The sequence below is a fragment of the Lineus longissimus genome, chromosome 15, assembly GCF_910592395.1.
Source record: "Lineus longissimus chromosome 15, tnLinLong1.2, whole genome shotgun sequence".
In the NCBI taxonomy this organism is placed as follows: Eukaryota; Metazoa; Nemertea; class Pilidiophora; order Heteronemertea; family Lineidae; genus Lineus; species Lineus longissimus.
This window is the reverse complement of record NC_088322.1, coordinates 9,881,815-9,903,761: the sequence shown is the minus strand read 5'-3', so window position 1 is coordinate 9,903,761 and position 21,947 is coordinate 9,881,815. Positions and strand designations below refer to the sequence as shown.

At 42.0% G+C, this 21,947-nt stretch overlaps 1 protein-coding gene across 1 annotated transcript; it reads right to left on the bottom strand.

The window, feature by feature from the left end:
- Positions 1-6,716: 6,716 nt before the first annotated feature.
- LOC135500018 (CD63 antigen-like) lies at positions 6,717-21,675 on the bottom strand. Its single transcript, XM_064791148.1, has 7 exons — positions 21,517-21,675; positions 19,200-19,388; positions 18,834-18,908; positions 17,640-17,735; positions 15,926-16,057; positions 15,121-15,204; positions 6,717-11,661 (listed from the first exon to the last, which is right to left on the bottom strand). Exons 1-7 carry the CDS (start codon positions 21,577-21,579, stop codon positions 11,596-11,598), a joined length of 705 nt encoding a protein of 234 aa, XP_064647218.1. The 5' UTR covers positions 21,580-21,675; the 3' UTR covers positions 6,717-11,595.
- Between the last annotated feature and the right edge of the window lie 272 nt (positions 21,676-21,947).

The window sequence follows — 21,947 nt, the reverse complement described above, 5'->3', positions numbered from 1 at the left end:
AGACCACAATGAGTACAAGGGACATACCATAATCACACCACACACATGGCCTGGACACCCTATCACTTGCCACCTTGCTGTGAAAGTGTGCTGCCCAAGACCACAATGAGCAGCAGTGACAAACCATAATCACACCGCACACATGGCCTGGACACTCGATCACATACCGTCTCATTGCTGGGAAGTGTTTTGCCCAAGGCCACAATGAGCACCAGTGAGAAACCATACATTTCACCCACTCATATCCTGGACACTATAATGGTTTGTCTGGCCCCGCCCATGGTCCGATCAAGCCTACTCATAATCCCATTGTTTCATTTATCATTTTAAAGGCGCGTGTGCCTGCATTGAAAACGAAGTGTAGCAGGTGTTGACAAGCTTTTAGAATAGAAATGGAGATACGCCTACTAATGGAAATATTCAATTATCCAATAATGCTGCCATGCTTTGGTTCATGCAAGGCCTGATTTACGGTATAAATACTTCCCCGAGTAGAGTCGACAAAACAACATCAATGCATCAGTGTATAGGAAACTGGATCATGGTCATGCCATAAGCCAAACAATCCAAGTCCCAGGGTTGTCCATCAGGACTTCATATGCGTGAATCAAAAATACCTAGTCAAAGATCCAGAGGACGAATTTTATTATCTGGTTCAATTGAAAGATTTCCAAGCAGTGCTTTGTCAAACACCTGCTGTTGCATGATGTCTAATTGTTGGAAAAGTAACAATCGTTGCACTGCGGAACATCCCAGAGCAGCTGCCAGTGCCATTATTGTCTTCACCATGTGGTCCAGGAAAAATATCTATTAAGCCTTGTAAATCAAGGGCACGGCGTGCAAACATCATCACAGCCTAGCTCTCTCGCGCCAGCTAGTGAAACATACTGCTGTAAATCTTCCTTGCTATATACAGGCATCTCGGGGATCAACAAGGCTTTCTAAATCAAAGGAGATAATGTCACAACCTATCTCAGAAAACGAACTGAGAGGCATTGTAAACAATCAAGGGCCAGACATTAAGACATCGTCACAATACATGTATTTCCTTTTCGCATCAGGATGTACCGTATCAGAAAAATCTATAAGGCTGTCTAAACCAAGGGCATGACGTGAACACATCGTCACAGCCTAACTATCTCACACCGATAAGACAAGTTGCTTTTTTATATACATGATGTCTCAGAAAAATCTATACGGCTCTCTAAACCTTAGAGTAGCAACACTAAACCGAAGACCAGGCGTACAGACAACGCCGCAGCCTATCTTTCTCCTCGAGGTCCATCTATGTCTGCCTCAATGTTCGTGGCCAGAATGACCAATCCCTCAAGGAGCCTGCCAGTGTGTCAGGGAGCGAAGACCCCAGTTGGTCCTTGATGCTGTAATATCGAGTGGCCTGTCTCGAGGTCCATCTATGTCTCCCCATATTCGCGGCGTATTTGTCCATATGACCAATCTCACAAGAAGTCTGGTGTGTCAGGGAACAATGACCCCAGTTGGTCCTTGATCTTCCTATGGTATGTTGTGACTTGTCTTCTCGAGGTCCATCTATGTCCGTCTCCATGTTCGTAGCCAGATGACCAATCTCTCAAAGAGCCTGCCAGTGTGTCAGGGAGCTTAGACCCCAGTTGCTCCTTGATGCTGTGGTATGGTGTGACCTGTCTCGAGGTCCATCTGTGTCTCCCCATATTCGCGGCCTATTTGTCTACATGACCAATCTCTCAAGAAGCCTGGTGTGTCTGGGAACAATGACCCCAGTTGGTCCTTGATCTTCCTATGGTATGTTGTGACTTGTCTTCTCGAGGTCCATCGATGTCTGTCTCCACGTTCGTGGTCAGATGACCAATCTCTCAAGGAGCCTACCAGTGTGTCAAGGAGCGAAGACCCCAGTTGCTCCTTGATGCTGTGGTATGGTGTGACCTGTCTCGAGGTCCATCTGTGTCTCCCCATATTCGCGCCCTATTTGTCTACATGACCAATCTCTCAAAAAGCCTGGTGTGTCAGGGAACAATTATCCCAATTGCTCCTTGATCTTCCTATGGTATGTTGTGGCCTGTCTCCTCGAGGTCCATCTATGTCTGTCTCCACGTTCGTGGTCAGATGACCAATCTCTCAAGGAGCCTACCAGTGTGTCAAGGAGCGAAGACCCCAGTTGGTCCTTGATGCTGTGGTATGGTGTGACCTGTCTCGAGGTCCATATCTGTATCCCCATATTCGCGGCCTATTTGTCCACATGACCAATCTCTCAAGAAGCCTGGTGTGTCAGGGAGCAATGACCCCAGTTGCTCCTTGATCTTGTCATGGAATGCTGTGACTTGTCTTCTCGAGGTCCATCCATATCTGTCTCCATGTTCGTGGCCAGATGACCAATCTCTCAAGAAGCCTGGTGTGTCAGGGAACAATGACCCCAGTTGCTCCTTGATCTTGTCATGGTATGTTGTGACTTGTTTTCTCGAGGTCCATCCATATCTGTCTCCATGTTCGTGGCCAGATGACCAATCTCTCAAGAAGCCTGGTGTGTCAGGGAACAATGACCCCAGTGGCTCCTTGATCTTCCTATGGTATGTTGTGACCTGTCTCCTCGAGGTCCATCCATATCTGTATCTATGTTCGTGGCCAGATGACCAATCTCTCAAGAAGTCATGTGTGTCAGGCACAAATTACCACAGTTGCTCCTTGATGCTGTGGTATGGTGTGACCTGTCTCGAGGTCCATCTATGTCTCCCCATATTCGGGGCCTATTTGTCCACATGACCAATCTCTCAAGAAGCCTGGTGTGTTAGGGAGCAATGACCCCAGGTGCTCCTTGATCTTGTCATGGAATGCTGTGACTTGTCTTCTCGAGGTCCATCCATATCTGTCTCCATGTTCGTGGCCAGATGACCAATCTCTCAAGAAGCCTGGTGTGTCAGGGAACAATGACCCCAGTTGCTCCTTGATCTTGTCATGGTATGTTGTGACTTGTTTTCTCGAGGTCCATCCATATCTGTCTCCATGTTCGTGGCCAGATGACCAATCTCTCAAGAAGCCTGGTGTGTCAGGGAACAATGACCCCAGTGGCTCCTTGATCTTCCTATGGTATGTTGTGACCTGTCTCCTCGAGGTCCATCCATATCTATATCTATGTTCGTGGTCAGATGACCAATCTCTCAAGAAGTCATGTGTGTCAGGCACAAATTACCACAGTTGCTCCTTGATGCTGTGGTATGGTGTGACCTGTCTCGAGGTCCATCTATGTATCCCCATATTCGCGGCCTATTTGTCCACATGACCAATCTCTCAAGAAGCCTGGTGTGTCAGGGAGCAATGACCCCAGTTGCTCCTTGATCTTGTCATGGAATGCCGTGACGTGTCTTCTCGAGGTCCATCCATATCTGTCTCCATGTTCGTGGCCAGATGACCAATCTCTCAAGAAGCCTGGTGTGTCAGGGAACAATGACCCCAGTTGCTCCTTGATCTTGTCATGGTATGTTGTGACTTGTTTTCTCGAGGTCCATCCATATCTGTCTCCATGTTCGTGGCCAGATGACCAATCTCTCAAGACGCCTGGTGTGTCAGGGAACAATGACCCCAGTGGCTCCTTGATCTTCCTATGGTATGTTGTGACCTGTCTCCTCGAGGTCCATCCATATCTGTATCTATGTTCGTGGCCAGATGACCAATCTCTCAAGAAGTCATGTGTGTCAGGGACAAATTACCACAGTTGCTCCTTGATGCTGTGGTATGGTGTGACCTGTCTCGAGGTCCATCTATGTCTCCCCATATTCGCGGCCTATTTGTCCACATGACCAATCTCTCAAGAAGCCTGGTGTGTCAGGGAGCAATGACCCCAGTTGCTCCTTGATCTTGTCATGGAATGCTGTGACTTGTCTTCTCGAGGTCCATCCATATCTGTCTCCATGTTCGTGGCCAGATGACCAATCTCTCAAGAAGCCTGGTGTGTCAGGGAGCAATGACCCCCGTTGCTCCTTGATCTTCTCATGGAATGCTGTGACTTGTCTTCTCGAGGTCCATCCATATCTGTCTCCATGTTCGTGGCCAGATGACCAATCTCTCAAGACGCCTGGTGTGTCAGGGAACAATGACCCCAGTGGCTCCTTGATCTTCCTATGGTATGTTGTGACCTGTCTCCTCGAGGTCCATCCATATCTGTATCTATGTTCGTGGCCAGATGACCAATCTCTCAAGAAGTCATGTGTGTCAGGGACAAATTACCACAGTTGCTCCTTGATGCTGTGGTATGGTGTGACCTGTCTCGAGGTCCATCTATGTCTCCCCATATCCGCGGCCTATTTGTCCACATGACCAATCTCTCAAGAAGCCTGGTGTGTCAGGGAGCAATGACCCCAGTTGCTCCTTGATCTTGTCATGGAATGCTGTGACTTGTCTTCTCGAGGTCCATCCATATCTGTCTCCATGTTCGTGGCCAGATGACCAATCTCTCAAGAAGCCTGGTGTGTCAGGGAGCAATGACCCCCGTTGCTCCTTGATCTTCTCATGGAATGCTGTGACTTGTCTTCTCGAGGTCCATCCATATCTGTCTCCATGTTCGTGGCCAGATGACCAATCTATCAAGAAGCCTGGTGTGTCAGGGAACAATGACCCCAGTTGCTCCTTGATCTTCTCATGGAATGTTGCGACTTGTCTTCTCGAGGTCCATCTATGTCTGTCTCCATGTTCGTGGCCAGATGACCAATCTATCAAGAAGTCTGGTGTGTCAGGGACAAATTACCCCAGTTGCTCCTTGATGCTGTGGTATGGTGTGACCTGTCTCGAGGTCCATCTATGTTTTCCCATATTTGCGGCCGATTTGTCCACATGACCAATCTCTCAAGAAGCCTGGGGTGTCAGGGAACAATGACCCCAGGTGCTCCTTGATCTTGTCATGGAATGTTGTGACTTGTCTTCTCGAGGTCCATCTATGTTCGTCTCCATGTTCGTGGGCAGATGACGAATCTCTCAAGAAGCCTGGTGTGTCAGGGAACAATGACCCCAGTTGCTCCTTGATCATTCTATGGAATGTTGTGATCTGTCTCCTCAAGGTCCATCTATGTCTGTCTCCATGTTCGTGGCCGGATGACCAATCTCTCAAGAAGTCTGGTGTGTCAGGGAACAATGACCCCAGTTGCTCCTTGATCGTGTCATGGAATGTTGTGACTTGTCTTCTCGAGGTCCATCTATGTCCGTCTCCATGTTCGTGGGCAGATGACCAATCTCTCAAGAAGCCTGGTGTGTCAGGGAACAATGACCCCAGTTGCTCCTTGATCTTGTCATGGAATGTTGTGACTTGTCTTCTCGAGGTCCATCTATGTCCGTCTCCATGTTCGTGGGCAGATGACCAATCTCTCAAGAAGCCTGGTGTGTCAGGGAACAATGACCCCAGTTGCTGTTGTGACTTGTCTTCTCTAGGTCCATCTATGTCCGTCTCCATGTTCGTGGGCAGATGACCAATCTCTCAAGAAGCCTGTTGGTCTGTCAGGGAGCAGTTGCTCCTTGATCTTGCTGTGGTATGTTGTGACTTTGTCTCCTCGAGGACCATTATGTCGTCGAGACAGAAACGCAGCCGGAATTTGGGCGGAGGGGTTTCAGGGTCCTTTCAGGTGATAACTGGGGCCTTGTTGGCCGAACATCCAACCTGGGAAAATGATACTTTGAACCAATTGATATGTTAAAATCAACTAAAAAAAGTTGTGCAATTATTCTTTTTCCCGAAGAAATCTCAGGGCAAGCGTTATCCATTTTCTTATTTTCTGTTCATTTCTAATTTTCCTTTTTTGACCCTCCCCCCAAACTTTTGAGACACGAGAGTTGCATTTGGGCCAGTGGGGACGATCAACAAGTGTTTTTTTACTCAGCCTCACACCAGGATGTTTAGGAACAATAGTGATTGCTAAACGACCTTCTGCTCCTCCAGATCCATCTGCACATGACCCATGTCATTGGGTAAACAAGCACAGCAGTTGATGCCAGCATGTTCCACATTCTATCGATTACAGATCATGAGATTTTTAATAATGGTTGTAGTACCATTATTACCTCAATGAAGCAATGCTGGCCATATTGAGGCGATGCACTGATATTATATCTACGAAATAAGCTCAAGCTTGTAGGAAGTTTAGCGTTATATAGGCCTATCATTGATAACCCAGTTTGGAGACCTATATCAAGACAGTTTTTGTATCGGTAAACTCACCGCTCGATATTTCATAGGCTACAGCTCTCAATCAGAACCTATTCTTCCCATCTGAGAATCAGGACAAGTTTCCATGGAAACCAGTTTATTCTCATAGACCCAGTCATGACTGCATTGGTGAACAGATTGGCTGGATTAGGGGCCAATGATCCAACGTAAACAAGATTGATAAATGGACTGCAGTATAAATGGACGTATGCAATCCAATGACTTTATGTTATTGTGACTTTATCCGTGATTGTCACTATTTGAGATACTGCCAAATCAGTCCGAGGCCACTGTAACAATGGCAGTATCTAACTATAGTTTTTATACACTTTGCAAAAAAGCATCCTTTAAAGATTTTGGTTACATCTATATCGGCAAATGACAAAACCATGAGTTAAAAATTTTTCTCACCCCTAATGTTTTTAATTGTACCCGCCTCTGCAAAAATATTAGACTTGTCAAAAAATAAAGGGTTTACACTCTGCTAATTTGGATTGATATTCGCGATAACGTTTAAACAAATGTAAAGATAATATTCTTGGAAATAACATGATTTTATTCAATAGCGGCCTAACATTATACATTCTTGCTACAAAGTAATCTCTTGTCTTATAATGAGAACATCGTGAGGTGATCGGGGAGTGCTCACTTGTATTGTCACAGATGTCCTATGGCGCAAAGTATGCCCACTGACAACCCATGACCAAGGGAGAGCTTGCTTGTGTGTGCATCGTGAATGTAAAGCAGCACAGGTCGCAGTGACAAAAAACGCTTGTTTACGATCGCTTCAGGGAGTGAGCGCTGTGAACCCCTATCTCCTCACAACACCAAGAGAGATTCTCTAAAAATACATCACTTGGGAATTATAGTTTTATTGGACAGTTTAGAAAAATATCAACCAGCCACCGTATATCTTAGTTTAGGGAGCGTACTTTCAAACAGTCGTAGCAGAGAGATTGCAATGCCACCTTTTGAAAAGGACCTGCCGGTAGGCAATGTGACCAGAAGGTCAGTTTGAAAATAGCAGTTTTTGCTTTTGAAGAATCCTTTTCCAAAATTTCATCAAAATCATTCGTTTAAAAGAAATTATCTGGTGATTTTAAGATTTTTTTCTTCTTTAAAAGTACTTTTCTCTTTGCCTTGCAGGTTAATTCAATCCCCAGTCAAAGGCAGCATGCATTTACCACTAAAATATGATAATGAAGCTAATATATTCATGAGCTCTAAGTCATAAGGCAAATTGGTCTCAGTTCCTGAGGCTATATATCATGTACACAAGCTCCTGGAATACAGCAAAAGGTTAAGAATATTTACTGCAAAAATGTGGGACGCTACTCATCATAAAATAGGAGCATAATAAGCATAAATCCCCCCCCCACCCGCAACCTAGATTTGAAATTTCACTAAATACACCACTAACTTATGGGCAAATAGTCAACTTTGGTCCTCAGAAGAACACAGGATACCAACCAGTAGGACTTGCCAAAGGGAGGGGGATTGCGAAACAGCATGCGCCGCCCCACAAAATTAAAAAATTTGGAAGGGTGTTGCTTGTCCCGGAGCATTGACAAACCTGATCAAATCTCCTCTCTTGCCTCTACCATACATGTACCAACCCACAGATATAATGCAGTAATTACTGAAAGTGATTTCTGCCATAAGTCTCGTAGAAACTCGAGGAAATACATGTACTCTCCCAAGTTGAACATTTTCCCACTGACCAGATTCCCAACAAGCAGACAATATCCTACAATAATCACATTTATTTAGAGAGCTATCACAATACACTGCTAATTGCAAGGCATATTTCATACATAACAACTTTCCAACACCATTAGAAATGATTTCCCCCATGATCGAGTAAAAATGAGGGCCAATACAGTGGTGGTCACAAGTAATGCTTCTCCTCAAAAGCAACAGTTGCACAAAACGAATGTAGGCTTGCCCAATGTCACACAACTACAACAGGACTAGAATTTCTTGATCCACACATTCAAGGGAACATACACAACAGGGTGAACAGACCTGCTGTTTCTCTATAAAAGGTCTATCTCCACATAAATGAATCACGCAGTGTATCAAGCAACCTGGGTAATGCAGCCAAAACAAAGGCCTTGTGCAACATATGCGATGGGAAACCCTTAGATCGAGATGGGGATGAAAACAGGAAAGCACCACAGATTTCTAGATTGTTCTGCCAGGGACAAGGGGTGTTTCTTTTGACCAGAGCAGTACCTTCAGAGACAACGGGACTGAGCAACATGCCCAACCCTAGTTGAAAGGTCACATGGGATGAACATCCGAGTATCGCTTACAATATTTTCAAAAGTGACAGCGTTTTCAAAATTTTCAACAAGGGTCGACTCTCTTCGCAAAACACCTGGCACTTATATTCATATCAATCGAACTCTTATAACTGTAAGCCAAACATACATCAATGTATGTATGGATTGCTGACACCCCCTGCAACAGTACATCTATGCATGCTGTCACCAGAGACCACATCATGAAACTGTAAACCTTTGTATTATAGACTTGACAATGCGCACAGACATCAGTTAGTGCACTCAAATCAACTCTCAAGCAACACTTAAAATTCCACCAACTCCAGTAGTGGCACAACAGATTTTTTCGTTTTCCTCTAGTTCTGGGTATGATAGATCTATAAAATTGACATGGAAAAAGTGTTGTGCAGTTTTTAGTTGACTGAAATCCGTTTGAACAAATAATAACAATATTACTCTTTGACTTTGACAAAATTCTGCTTAAAAATGATTTAGAATAACAATTTTTGGTTGTGCAAATTCAGCCAATGGAACCACAGAGAGCACCCTCCTTATGCACAAGAAAACCGGAAATTGGTTTCTTGAGCATCAGAGCTTTTGTACATGATTTTACTACACAACACCAACCAATATTTCTTTTAACAACAGATTTGAAGCTGCAATCAAAGATAATAACAGAGTTTAAATATTTACATACTATGAGATTTATTCTTAACAACCAAAGAAGTCTTGATATGGGTTATATGTCATCTGGCAATCCCTGTGCTGGTAGGCCTATTCCAAAAATGCCACACTGGACAAAACAAGTACTGTTGACAGCTGTTGTGGACAGTCTGTTTTCATGGCTGAGTCATATGGATGGGAAGTCTATAATTAAACACTGTACGTCTTCCATTTCAGCTGTCAAATTCCCATTTCAAGAAAGAGGAAAAAATTGCCGAAAATTAGAAATGTCACATCCCCGTTTTATACTCACACTTAGACCTCTTAACCCGATGTCACTTCCAACAGTGTCTTTGTTACTTAAGAATAAATCAACTCATCTCATCAGTAATAATTACTTTATGCCAATATTCAACACTTCTCACAAAATACTTCCGGAAGGGTGGTAAAATCTGATATTTACATAACAATAGATTGAATGTTTTGAAGTCGAAGGAACAGCAACTGGTTAGGTGCCAATAAATGTTGGCGATAGATAGCAAGAGCGTGTATGATTCATGATTATATCTTAAGTTTTCCGAAAAAGTTATCGAGGTTTCTACAACAGGAAGGAGAAATTCAAACGTCCTTCTTATCATGAACAGGTAAACTTTGCATAAACTTTCCCCTATTCATGGTAGAGTAATGTAAGATTTTAAAAAGTCGTAACTTGGTCTGTTTCAGCGCCCTCCCATGGCAAAAACCTCAACAATTTTCACCTCAGTCCCTCTACCAACAACCCAAATTTCTTGATTAATCTTTAATATCTGACATACAGAAAGTCAACAGAACATTTACAGTAAACGATGAAATTTCACGAGCGTCTTCCTTTCGCAAACGCACCATCACAATATTGCGATCTTAAAAAGCGCGAAAATTTCACCTCTAATCCTTTTTAAACCATAAAATTTCGACAGCAAATGTTACATGAAAGCGAAAATTCACGAATTCAAAAATTCACGGTTAACAGTAGTTCAGACCTTGTTCAGACTCGGCAACCCTGATGTGAACAGATATCATGATCTGCCAAAGCTGAACTTTGAATGATTACTTGAAGATGAAGTACATAATTTAGAGTGGATCAGACGACTCCCTGGCCACCTCTGCTCAACCAATAACGGACACCAGTATAGGGCCTGTCCGGTTATGTTACCAGTGAGAACCATCCGCCATCTCGACGGTCAATTTGACATCAAATGATACACCGCTTACCAATGTGGTGCACCTTGTCACTGAAGTGAAGTTTGGTGGTGACGTTAACTCTTTCAGTGCCCAAGGACGTACATGTACGTCCTAAATATTAAGGTATTTTAGTTCATCCAGACGACACCAGATGTCCCCAGCTACTCAAATGTGGTTCATATGGTTTCTCTGGCCTGGGGCGTCCAAATTGAATAATTTTTTCGACTGAGAGGGTGGGGTGGGGTTTGCCACCCCTCATTTTAGGTGAAAAATGGTGAAAATCGGCCAAAAATACCACTCCCTCAAAAAAATTTAGAACATAATCCTAGTATGCCCCTACTTATTACTGCTGTTTTATTGAAACAGGAGGTAAAGACAAAGGTTTTGAAGAATCTTGATGAGTGTATCTCAATTATTTTTGTGAGATTTTGGGTAGTGACAATGTCCAAAAATGCCCAAATCCTGGGCACTGAAAGAGTTAACAACGATGTCGTCCACACACGGCACACCTTGTTGCCGATGTCAGATTGGTGAACAGGCGATCAAACGTGACATCACTACAAAAGCTCTACAGAATAATGCTGGAACTTCTCACGTCATGATAGCTTGATGGCCTGCAACTTATTCTCGAGTTTTCAGCGGATTTTATGAACATCTAATGACGGACAGTTCAAGCACTGTGCACGCAGCTAACTTGTTATGCCGAATATTTTTGCATTTTGATGCCGCCCTAAGTTTAAATAACTCAGAATAACAAGCAGCTATAAACTTAAGAAGAAGAAGCTTTAATAGTTAGTCTACTGATCAGCACTCAAAATCAGGCCATCAGCAACAGGTCAAATTAGAATCTCCATGCTCATCAGTAAGCTATGTGTTGCCATGGCAACAACTGTGACTATGGCAACAACAAAACAAACAAGAGGGAAAATGAAAATCGGCAGAATGTAACAGTGTGGACAATGTAACATCACAATGAAAAAAATAAAGTGCAATTTTGTTTATTCTTACTTATTCACAACATGCTTTTTAAACAATTGAAAATATCCGAAATCTCTCAACAATACCTGGTTACAAATCTTTTTTTCCATGTCTAACTATTTGAAAAATATGCATCAAAAAATATTTCTGGAAGATCAATCTATTTTCCAATAAATAACAGTGGACCCATTTTCATTTGGTACAAAAATTTAACAGACTTGTCACTTTGACCTGATTTGACCTTGACATTCCCTTGACCTCTGACCTTTACACGACCTCGTATTCTTTCTTGATGCTTCTCGCTAAGCAACAGGAAAAGATCACACCAATTATCTGTAAAGATGAAGAGAAGAATATATGAACAATTGGATATGGTGGGCCAAATTCGAGCCCAAACAGAAACGCCATGAAACACAAAAGATAAGTTGAATAAAAAAAGAGATTGAAAAAAACAATCAACTTTGACTCAGCGAAAGGGTTAAGACTTTGGCTTGTTTTAATATTGCCAGCAATATTGATCCTCCAACTGTTATCAGTTATTCTGATCAATACATCTCTGATATTGAATCTAAGCATCGACATCTGTGACTTGAAAATTAATATAATCTGTCGATCTATTGCTTGAACAATTAACATGGCGGGCCGAGATGATTGTATCCTGGCGATGAATTTCCGCCTCATCCTGTGATGTCATTCAGTCCATATGATGAGATGCGCCTGTCGACTTACTGTAAAACTGCCTATACATGTAGGTCGTATGTTTCTATTTTTGTGATAGAATGTACGCGAAAATTGCAAAAAAAGTACATGTACAATTTTTATTTTGCATGGTTTATACAAACTGCCTGTTTTTCTCCAATTTTTTTACGATTGTTATGGGGATAAGTAATAAATGCATGAGTGAATTTGCCAATGAAAGAGTTATCATGCAGGTTCAAGTGCTTTGTATGTGACCCCCCCCCCCCCCCATAAGGTGACAACAGGTGGGTCTGCAATGGTGCCTTACATCTCCAACTGTTCTTTAGAATTAAAAAAAAATTATGCAGTAAAGGGCCAATTGAACATAATCTGGTACCAGCAGCATTGGCAATTATACCAATAATGATCATGTAAGCATAAAGTTAGGTATTGTCCCATATGAACCCCATACATGTATTTCCATACAAGAAAAGAGGTTACAGTCAATTACATACTTACACATCAAAGGCCTATTATATTCATAAGGCAAATAGCCTACATGGTGACTTCATGTAGGCCTATAATTGGGGTTATTCTATGTCTGGCCACCACAAGCTGAGTTTGAAACCAGTTCACTATGCAAGTGATTAGAAGTTTTGTTCATTCACAAAAATGTTTGATATTGAAAGCCAAGGTGACTCCACTTCAATAGATCTACTGTTTTAAAGGGGGACTAAAGGTAGGAAAGGGGAGGTCAATTAGGTAGTCTTACGGTGAAAAGTGTGCACAGTGAGGAAGCTGGGTTATATTTATTCCTCAAGAATTATATTCCTCATATAACATTCCTCATATTATATTCCTCATATAATTTAAACAGTTTTGACGTCTGGTGAGATAGGACTGGGACTTCAACCGGTGACTTTGTTCAATCTGACCTAGCTGGCTTCTGGTTCTGGTCTCCTTTTAAAGGGACAACTTGGGTGTAATATTTTTCAGGCCAGGAGGATAATACCGCTGCTTGCCACCATGCACCGCCACCTGTAGTATTACACTAATGATGATCTATTGTAAGCATTTTTGCCAGTGTTGCGAGGAAACTTTGGACATGGCTTGAGAATTACAGGCAGGCCAATGCTTACACCTCGCTCTGGAAGCCACTTTTGTTGAAAAACCAACATGTCTCATGCCCAAGTTATCTCTTTAAAACAACTTGACCTTCTGATAATGAAACCAGGATGTGGGCTGAATCGATATTTAATCAACACAGAACACTTGACCAGCGTGAGGGTGGTGGCCTCCTCCTGAATTCAAACAAAACAACATGGTGCTGCAGAGATTTCGTCATAAGTCACGCTTTAGGAATAATTTGTCCTGGTCAAATCGCCAAGATGTGCACAATTTGACCAACTTAGTAAAAATAACTAAATTGGTGATTAGCTCTTATGCTATTGCAGTTCATTGCCTGGAGTTAGTAATGTTATGCAACGTTATGCAATCTGCGGCAATGTTACCCAGATGCCGAACTCACATAATCAACTACATGAGGGATCTTGAAACTGCTAAAGTTTATCAATGGAAGCTTATTCCCTTTGAGTTTAAGGGCACTGGACATCCAGCCTGATGAAGACAGCACTTGTATAGGGCAGGAGATCTCTGAACAAGTTCAATGACATTCGACAGTACACACGGCAATACTGATTTTGATCAAAAAAACATTATTGATTTTGAAATAATGCCAAATTCCATTCTGGTCTGATAACATATTGAACAGCAACAGACAACCTGTGTACAATTGGCTGAAAATCACTGGTAAAGTAAACAATAGATTATATGCATATGACACGGTCTTTCAATGATTTCAGGTCATAGTACGATGGTTAAAAAAAACACAATTTTGATAACAAACCAACAGTGCTTAGCACAATTGATGGGGCAGACATAAGTGGCTTTGGCTATAGATAGAACTATGATTGTTTGGTTTATTTTTTAGCCATGACTACAATCATGGTTTATCAGTCTCGCACATGTTTATACAGGAATTTCAAATCCAACATTTTCAGGTCAAATGTGAGATAGAACTGCATACTGTCTAGTACACGTTACACAAGGACTGCATATGACATGAACGAATTAACTACATTCTTTGGCGATGAACTGACCTCTATCAGCACACATGTCCACTCTCTATCTTGGACATGAAAAGTTTCCAAAAGTATAAAAACACCTCTTCTAATGAGACTTCAATGATTGACTATTTTTGAGTGGTGGTGAGACGCTTTGCGCAAGTGCTTTGGTACATTGGTCAATTTTCAGTGGAAATGGCATATTTATTTCTATTTTATCAGTTGAAATCATAACATTGAAATTCAAACGGCAATTTCACAGTTCAATTAGAAAACAGAGCAACAATTCATCTGTAAAATGTCCATTTGCGTGACCCGTTCTCCGTACATGTACAGTACAACCTCTCTATTAAGGACTCCTTCGGGACTGGCAAGTGCTCTCCTTAATAGAGAGGTGTCCTGATTAGAGAGGTCAAATTGAATGGAAACAACAATTTTGGGATCAAAACTCGTGTCCTTTATAGAGGTGTCCGTTAAGGGAGGTTCTACTGCATATTGATCTCTTGAGGTCTGATCCCACCATATGCCCGCTTGAAACCCGCGAATGAGAATATTGTTGTGGAGGCCTAAGCGTGTCACCTGCGAGTGACACACCCTAACATGTACACGCACATGAACAGTCCTAGGAAAGAGTATTGATTATGTGCTATTTATGACCTATGGTATTAATGTGTGTGAAGTTTAAGACTAAGAGAATTGAGAGTTAGTCACACTGAAGTACAGTGGAAACCTGTTGGAACTCATCCTTTTGGGAACGAGAAAATTGGTTCACTGCACCCGAGGTAAACCTTACAGATGGAAATTGAGAAACAGTTCAATTTTCACCATGTTTTCACAGTCAACATGTTCATAAGAACGTGAAACAGTACTGTTTAAGGGTTGCGATTGATAACTTTTCAATTTGATTGAATTTTGATTGGACATGCACTGCAGGAAACCTCCCGAATCGTCAATTGTGTGCACCCCGACGCTAACACCTGCAACGGCTTACCTGTACAAATGCCAATCCAATACCAACGCCCGCAACAGCGTAGATGTTTCTTTCAAGCCAATCCTTGATTTCCATAAGGCACGGCTGCAAACGAAAAACAACACATTCAATGTCAACATTTTAAGCCATCGTTTGAGTTTTGATTAAAGGCCTATGTCGTTCGTTAAAAATTTTGAATTTGTAATTCAATTAAGAAATGTCCAATTGCAGAAATACGTACTACATATAAATTTTAACATTGCCGTTGTGTAGACTGTTATACAAATACTATGAATACCAAGTTTAAACAAATTTCAACATTGCCGTTGTGTAGGCTGATATGCAAATACTATGAATACCAAGTTTAAACAAATTTGTACTCACAATAACTACACTGCGGCATTGTGTATTAGCAGATTTCTATTAACTGGACCACAAGTATTTACGAACGGTGTGCCCCTTAATCAAATGACTGGTGAAGTGGACAGATAACCACCAGTTACCCTACTACAAACCAAAAATGGGTCAGGTGCATTGTCGGCCAACCCGTGGTTTGACTAAGAGCATTTTGCATGGCAGTTTGAGTGGCAATGAAGAAAAATCCCTATCATCAAAGAGTTATGAAATCTAATTCAGCTCAATCTCTGTTCATTCTATGTCAAAGCTTCTTTAGGCCGACTCATGTGCTATGTCTCTCTTCGAGACTTTTCCCAATACACTCATCTTGACCCGCAAGATTTGAGATCCCCAAGTCACTCAACGCATGTGGGTCGGGATGATTACACTGATCATGGCTGACACCAATATTGGTTTCAGGTCTGCTTACTTTGTTGAATGGTTCCTTGTTCTTCGTGCAGTCGGAATCTTTGCAACATGACTGCGGATAGGGTGGTGTTTTACCCTTAAAAGGCCCATCCTTGACCCAGTCAGCCGTGCTTGTAACGCCACAGCATTTGAACTGAAATAGAAGAGACAAGGTCTTAGACATTCATCAGAAACACAGATGTTTTTTTTGCAGACACTGACTAAATTCCACCAGGGTTCTTCACAGAGTTTTCTCAACGTACATGTACAGGTGGTGCCCTTGATAATGATATTCAAGAAATTTTGTCCGTGTGCAACACGGTTACAGGAAAATTCGTCCCCGGATAATTCGTCCCCGGAAAATTATCCTCGGGGACGAATTTTCCAGGGACGAATTTTCCTTGGGGACGAATTTTCCGGGGACGAATTTGCGGGGACGAATTTGCGGGGACGAATTTTCCGGGGACGAATTTTCCTAGAGCCCTATGTGACCAGCATTCTTGGAAACCTTCTGGATTTTATATCTGAGCCGAAATTATGTTACACCATCCTTTTCGTTTTGCTTCCAGACTGCAAACTAAGCCTTACAGGTTACAGGAAAATTCGTCCCCGGATAATTCGTCCCCGCAAATTCGTCCCCGGAAAATTCGTCCCCAAGGAAAATTCGTCCCTGGAAAATTCGTCCGCGAGGATAATTCGTCCCTGGAAAATTCGTCCCCGGAAAATTTGTCCCCGAGGATAATTCGTCCCCAGAAAATTTTACAAAGTTGAAAGTTTCTGACTTTACTTTCTAAGACTCTTTAGTCTTGTCAAATGGACTGTAGTAATAACTACAACTTTCGATTTTTCTCATTCAGTGTAACATCTCTCTTTACTAGCTAGTTACCTACCCCACTATTTTCATAGTAGGTAGAGGTAGGCAGGCGAAATATTTTATTGAAGAATTTAGAGCTTTTCTTTCATTCTGACCAGTAAAAATACTTATTTGAAAAAATATAAATTATTTCGCCTGCCTACCTCTACCAACTATGAAAATAGTGGGGTAGGTAACTAGCTAGTAGGGTAGTAAAGAGAGATATAACGCTGAATGAGAAAAGTCGAAAGTAGTAAGTAGTAGTTATTACCAGAAAGTAATGTCAGAAACTTTCAACTTTTGTTAAATTTTCTGGGGAGGTATTTTCCAGGGACGAATTTTCCTTGGGGACAAATACTCCGGGGACGAATTTTCCTCTGGGACGAATTTTCCAGGGACGAATTATCCTCGGGGACAAATTATCCGGGGACAAATTATCCGGGGACGAATTTTCCTAGGGGACGAATTTTCCGGGGACGAGTTTTCCGGGGACGAATTTTCCTAGAGCCGTGCAACACAAGGTAGGGCGACCATAAATTTAAGGAAGGGTGGACCTGTAGACCCTTTGCAAAATTCTAGAGCAAAGTAGGGTGGCTCTTGAAAGATAGGGTGGGTAAGCTGCCAAGGTAGGTTGGACTACCCTGACAAATGGCATTGTGGACATATAATTCTCTGCACATGAGCATCCTAGTAGTACAAGAAGAATATTCAAATAAAATCGATTTCACAATTGTCTCCCTCGCAACAAGCTGATAACTGTCCTAAAATGACCTGGTGAGACTATTGTCAACACCAATGCTAAGCATGCTTGTTGAAAGATTAAGGATCCTTCAGTACCAATACCTCCAGATTCGGTATCGCTTAAATCACGATCGTAACTTACGGTTTGTTGTGTAGTGTCCCAGGTCTTTTTCACTCCCGTCGATGTATTGTAGTTAGTCATTGCAATCTTCATCTGTTTGTCAACGACCGTTTGAAGCTGAAACAATAAATGAAACAATTGCAGAATTCTTCATTGACAAACCTTGCCTAGTGGTTAACACTGCTATCTACCACGCAATAAAGGCCTGCGTCGAAACCCAGGATTGTATTTCTGGATAAACCAGCGTGGTTTTCCAGGAACTAAACGGTTATTTCCGCATAAATAGAGGTTGTCTCAAATAGACATTTTATGTCGTGTTATGACTCGAATAGACGTTTGGTGGCGCTTGTTTTAACGGAGACGTACCTGAAATAAACATATTGTGTCGTATCTCAAATAGACATACACTCAAATAGACGTTTGGTGGCGCTCGTATCTCAAATAAACATATATTGTCGTGTTTTCTGATTTTTGTGTATAACTCAAATAGACGTTTGGTGTCGCTTTTCAAATAGACATACACTCAAATAGACGTTTGGTGTCGCTTTTCCGCAAAAATGGAAGTTCCCTAAATAGACGTTGTGTGGCGCTGGCGTGCGGCAATTCTGGAGTAAGTTTGGAATTGGTTTATCTGCCACGACGATATTATTGTTATTGCTCTAAGCAATGCACATGGCTATTTGCGCGCGCATCTATGGAAAATCGAGACTTGATACCATTTCATTTTAATTGTAATTGGATTGCCAGTGTATTTAGCTATGGCAGAAGAAGAGAGAAACAAGTACATCAAATGTACTGGCAATACATGCAATAGCGCCGCCGCTTGCCGCAATGATAATGTCAATATCGCTGTCGCCGTCATTAAAATTGATTCCAGCGCCACACAACGTCTATTTGGGGAACTTCCATTTTTGCGGAAAAGCGCCACCAAACGTCTATTTGAGTTATACACAAAAATCAGAAAACACGACAATATATGTTTATTTGAGATACGAGCGCCACCAAACGTCTATTTGAGTGTATGTCTATTTGAAAAGCGCCACCAAACGTCTATTCGAGTCATAGCACGACATAAAATGTCTATTTGAGACAACCTCTATTTGTGCGGAAATAACCGCCCATACACAACCTACACACCAGGTTGCACGTCAGTGGCGCACCACAGCCAGGGATTTAGGGACTTACTGCTGTTGACAAGCATTAAGAAGAACTTACATCTTTCCTCATGACAAATGCAGCAATTCCGGCAGCAATCTCGATGATGAAAATAACTGATAGAAGAACAGAGAACTGAAGAATAAGAAAAGGAAGATAAGTGACATGACTCCAAATTAAAAAGTTAATTTTAGACTAATCAGTTACATTTTTGTGCCGTTGAAAAGAACAACATGAAAGGTACATGTTCACATAAAACCTAACCCAAGACCTGAGACACATTCAGATATGGTGCAGCGGTCAAAGTACACCCTGTCGTGCCTGTGTCCGCTAGGGAGGTTCTCCTGTATAATATTACATGAAAGTTGGCCAAATCTACCAGGAAACTAATTCAAACATGTTCTAGGGGTCAAAGGTAATACTCACGGTCATCACCATACAGTAGTTCTCCTTGACGGCACCACAACATCCGAAGAATCCAATGATGAAGATGATGCAGCCGACTACGATGAGAAGGATTGCCACCGAGCTAAACGACGTGCCAAAGAACTCAACATATTCCTTGAATTTTATCTCGATAACGGCACCGGCGATGATCAGCGCCAGGCCAGCAAGCTGGAAAGACACAGAGAGTGAAGGTGGAAGATCAGCAGGAATTGAGCAGTTTGATGTCATATACGCAAGCAAAAGTCTCCATCTATGGATTAATCATCGATGGCCCTTTTTGAAGGAATTTGTTTGGGTGCTGACCAGTCGTGCGTTTCACATGGAACAAAGGTTCAGTGTGGCTTGGCATTGTCTGAAGTTTGCTTTAGGCCTTCTGATGTGTTCGGAGTGCACGCATTTGTTCTGCATTGGCACTAGTTTGTAGTTTTTGTCGAAAATGTCCATTATTCTACCACGGGTCATCCATGATCTAAGAATGATGGCGAATCTCCATCATATAGATCCATGGATGGAACACATGGCCCTATCTACAAGTACCATGGATTGGATGGAACTCCGATTCAACGACAATAGTTATCGAATTTTGGTCGGGTCATCAATGAATTTATTTCCTATTAGAATTGGTAAACTATTCTTATTTTTCAGAAATCTGAAAACCAAATAACTCATATGGGTTTGTACTATGCTGCTAAATGTGCATTTGTATTGGACCCACCATGCACATTACCTCATCAAGGAGGCTACGGGGAAATACAAGAACGACATCACAATACTGCATTTCCTTTCTGTGTAAGGTTGCATTTCATTTCTGTGTAATTCTTTTTCTTGTCTACAACTGCCCGCAATATCATGTCTGACGAATGACCGCATTCAGGGCATGATAAAGGACATGACTGACGGAAACTCCTGATCTGTCACAAGGAAGTTAGTCAGGGTAGCCCTATTGTAAATGATCAATCAGTGTTATCACCCAGGTCAAACTTTCAAGTTGGTACAACAACACATTATAAAACTTTTGTAGTTTTTTCTATAATATATCTAATCTGGTTCAATAGTTGGCAAGTTTCAATAGATAAAATATTTCAAGACGAAAACATGACTGACTACAGCATGACTGAGTAATTGTCTGGATTTTTGTCAAGTGATCCTCTCAAACATGTCGCAATCAAAACAAGGTCACATGATATGATATGAATCAACAGTCATGAAGCAGACATTTTATTCAGATCAACTTATTAACCAAGTTATTGGTTGGATTAATCCGCCAGTTTTGAGCATACCCTTATTGGATGTTTACCTTCGGACAAATTTGTTTATCAACAAGGGTATGGCCTCAACTGGGAGATTAGCAACTTGTATGTATGGCCCACGGTTAGGGGATCTCCCAAGTTCCCCGAGCACGGCATCATTGGAAGCCAGATGAAACCCGCGAAATAAACTTGCCATGAGTAGAGGCCCTTACACCAGGCAGAGGAAGCCACTAATGGCCACCAAAAACAAAAGAACCCATGGTCGCACACCACATGATCTTTTGTTCGTTGTGCCTATATTAAGGTTTGGGCTTCAGTGACTTCCTCCGCCTGGTGTAAAAGTGACTATACTTTCAGGTTAACCCTTTAACGGCGATTTTTTTCCCCAAATATCTTGTTAATAAAAGACTGTAGCTTGAAAAAGAGAAGTTAGATTCCTGGAAACCACCATAGGAGTGATCAACTACCTAAACGCTATCTATCAGTAGGCGGGGAAATTGCGTAGACAATCTTTTCAATGAAACTTAATGAATAACGGGAACGAGTTTACAATCCCCGATCACACCCCAAAAAAAGGTCATCGGTTGACTATAGATTCCTCGAAACCACCATAGAAGTGATCAACTACCTACACGCTATCTATCAGTAGGCGGGAAAATTGTGTAGACAATTTTTTCAATGAAACTAAATGAATAACGAATAGGGGTACCCAACGAAAAGGCGCTCGTCACAATTTGGCGCTGGTGGCAGTAAAAGGGTTAACAGTACACCCCATATATTCAACCTCCCAAATGTAAGCTTGGTTCACTTGGATGCAGGGATGCCAGGGGAGGATGCAACAGTATCCAGAAAATCTGGGGCAGAGTCAGTAAACTGTGACTGCGCAAGTCAATCACTCAGCGTTCGTTACCAATGCCGAGGCTTGGAGATCGCCCGAAACTTGTATACGTGTAAGCGCCTACTATACATTGTATACGCATATGCATATAACTATCTACGACGCGCCGCGCCGGCACCATATAAAGACAAAAAAACGTGATACTTACAAAGAAAAGAAAATTAAAAGCAAACAGCAAATATTTCACACATTTCATTCCACCCTCAACCATCTTTGCGGCTTTAGTGAGGTCTAATCTCTACTATAGTTCCTTCCCGATTGAGCTTTTACTGCCAAATGATACTGTCACGACAGTCATGTGATTATGAGTAAGTCCATCCGCATGGTAAAAAGTAGTTCCACCAATTCAATCAAATCATGCAAATTATCATAAAATAATCAATGCGTTTCAATACTGGGCTTATTTATATATGTGTGAGATGAGGCTAGATCATGAGATGGAGTAAGCAATCATTTAGATCATAAGGATAGGCCAACTTGATTTTATGGGTTGGAACTATATTTTTCTTTGGTATTATCTGCATCATCCTGAGTTTCAGGGCCTTTCATTCGGCAGACTTGATGGGTTGTCACCCTGGT

Excerpts from the sequence above, each read along its gene's own strand:
- LOC135500018 (XM_064791148.1), bottom strand. The coding sequence starts at position 21,579 with ATGGTTGAGGGTGGAATGAAATGTGTGAAATATTTGCTGTTTGCTTTT. Across the intron at positions 19,389-21,516 it reads CTTTTAATTTTCTTTTCTTT|CTTGCTGGCCTGGCGCTGAT; the intron begins GTAAGTATCACG and ends GTGTCTTTCCAG. Across the intron at positions 16,058-17,639 it reads GGGACACTACACAACAAACC|TTCAAATGCTGTGGCGTTAC; the intron begins GTAAGTTACGAT and ends CTTCTATTTCAG.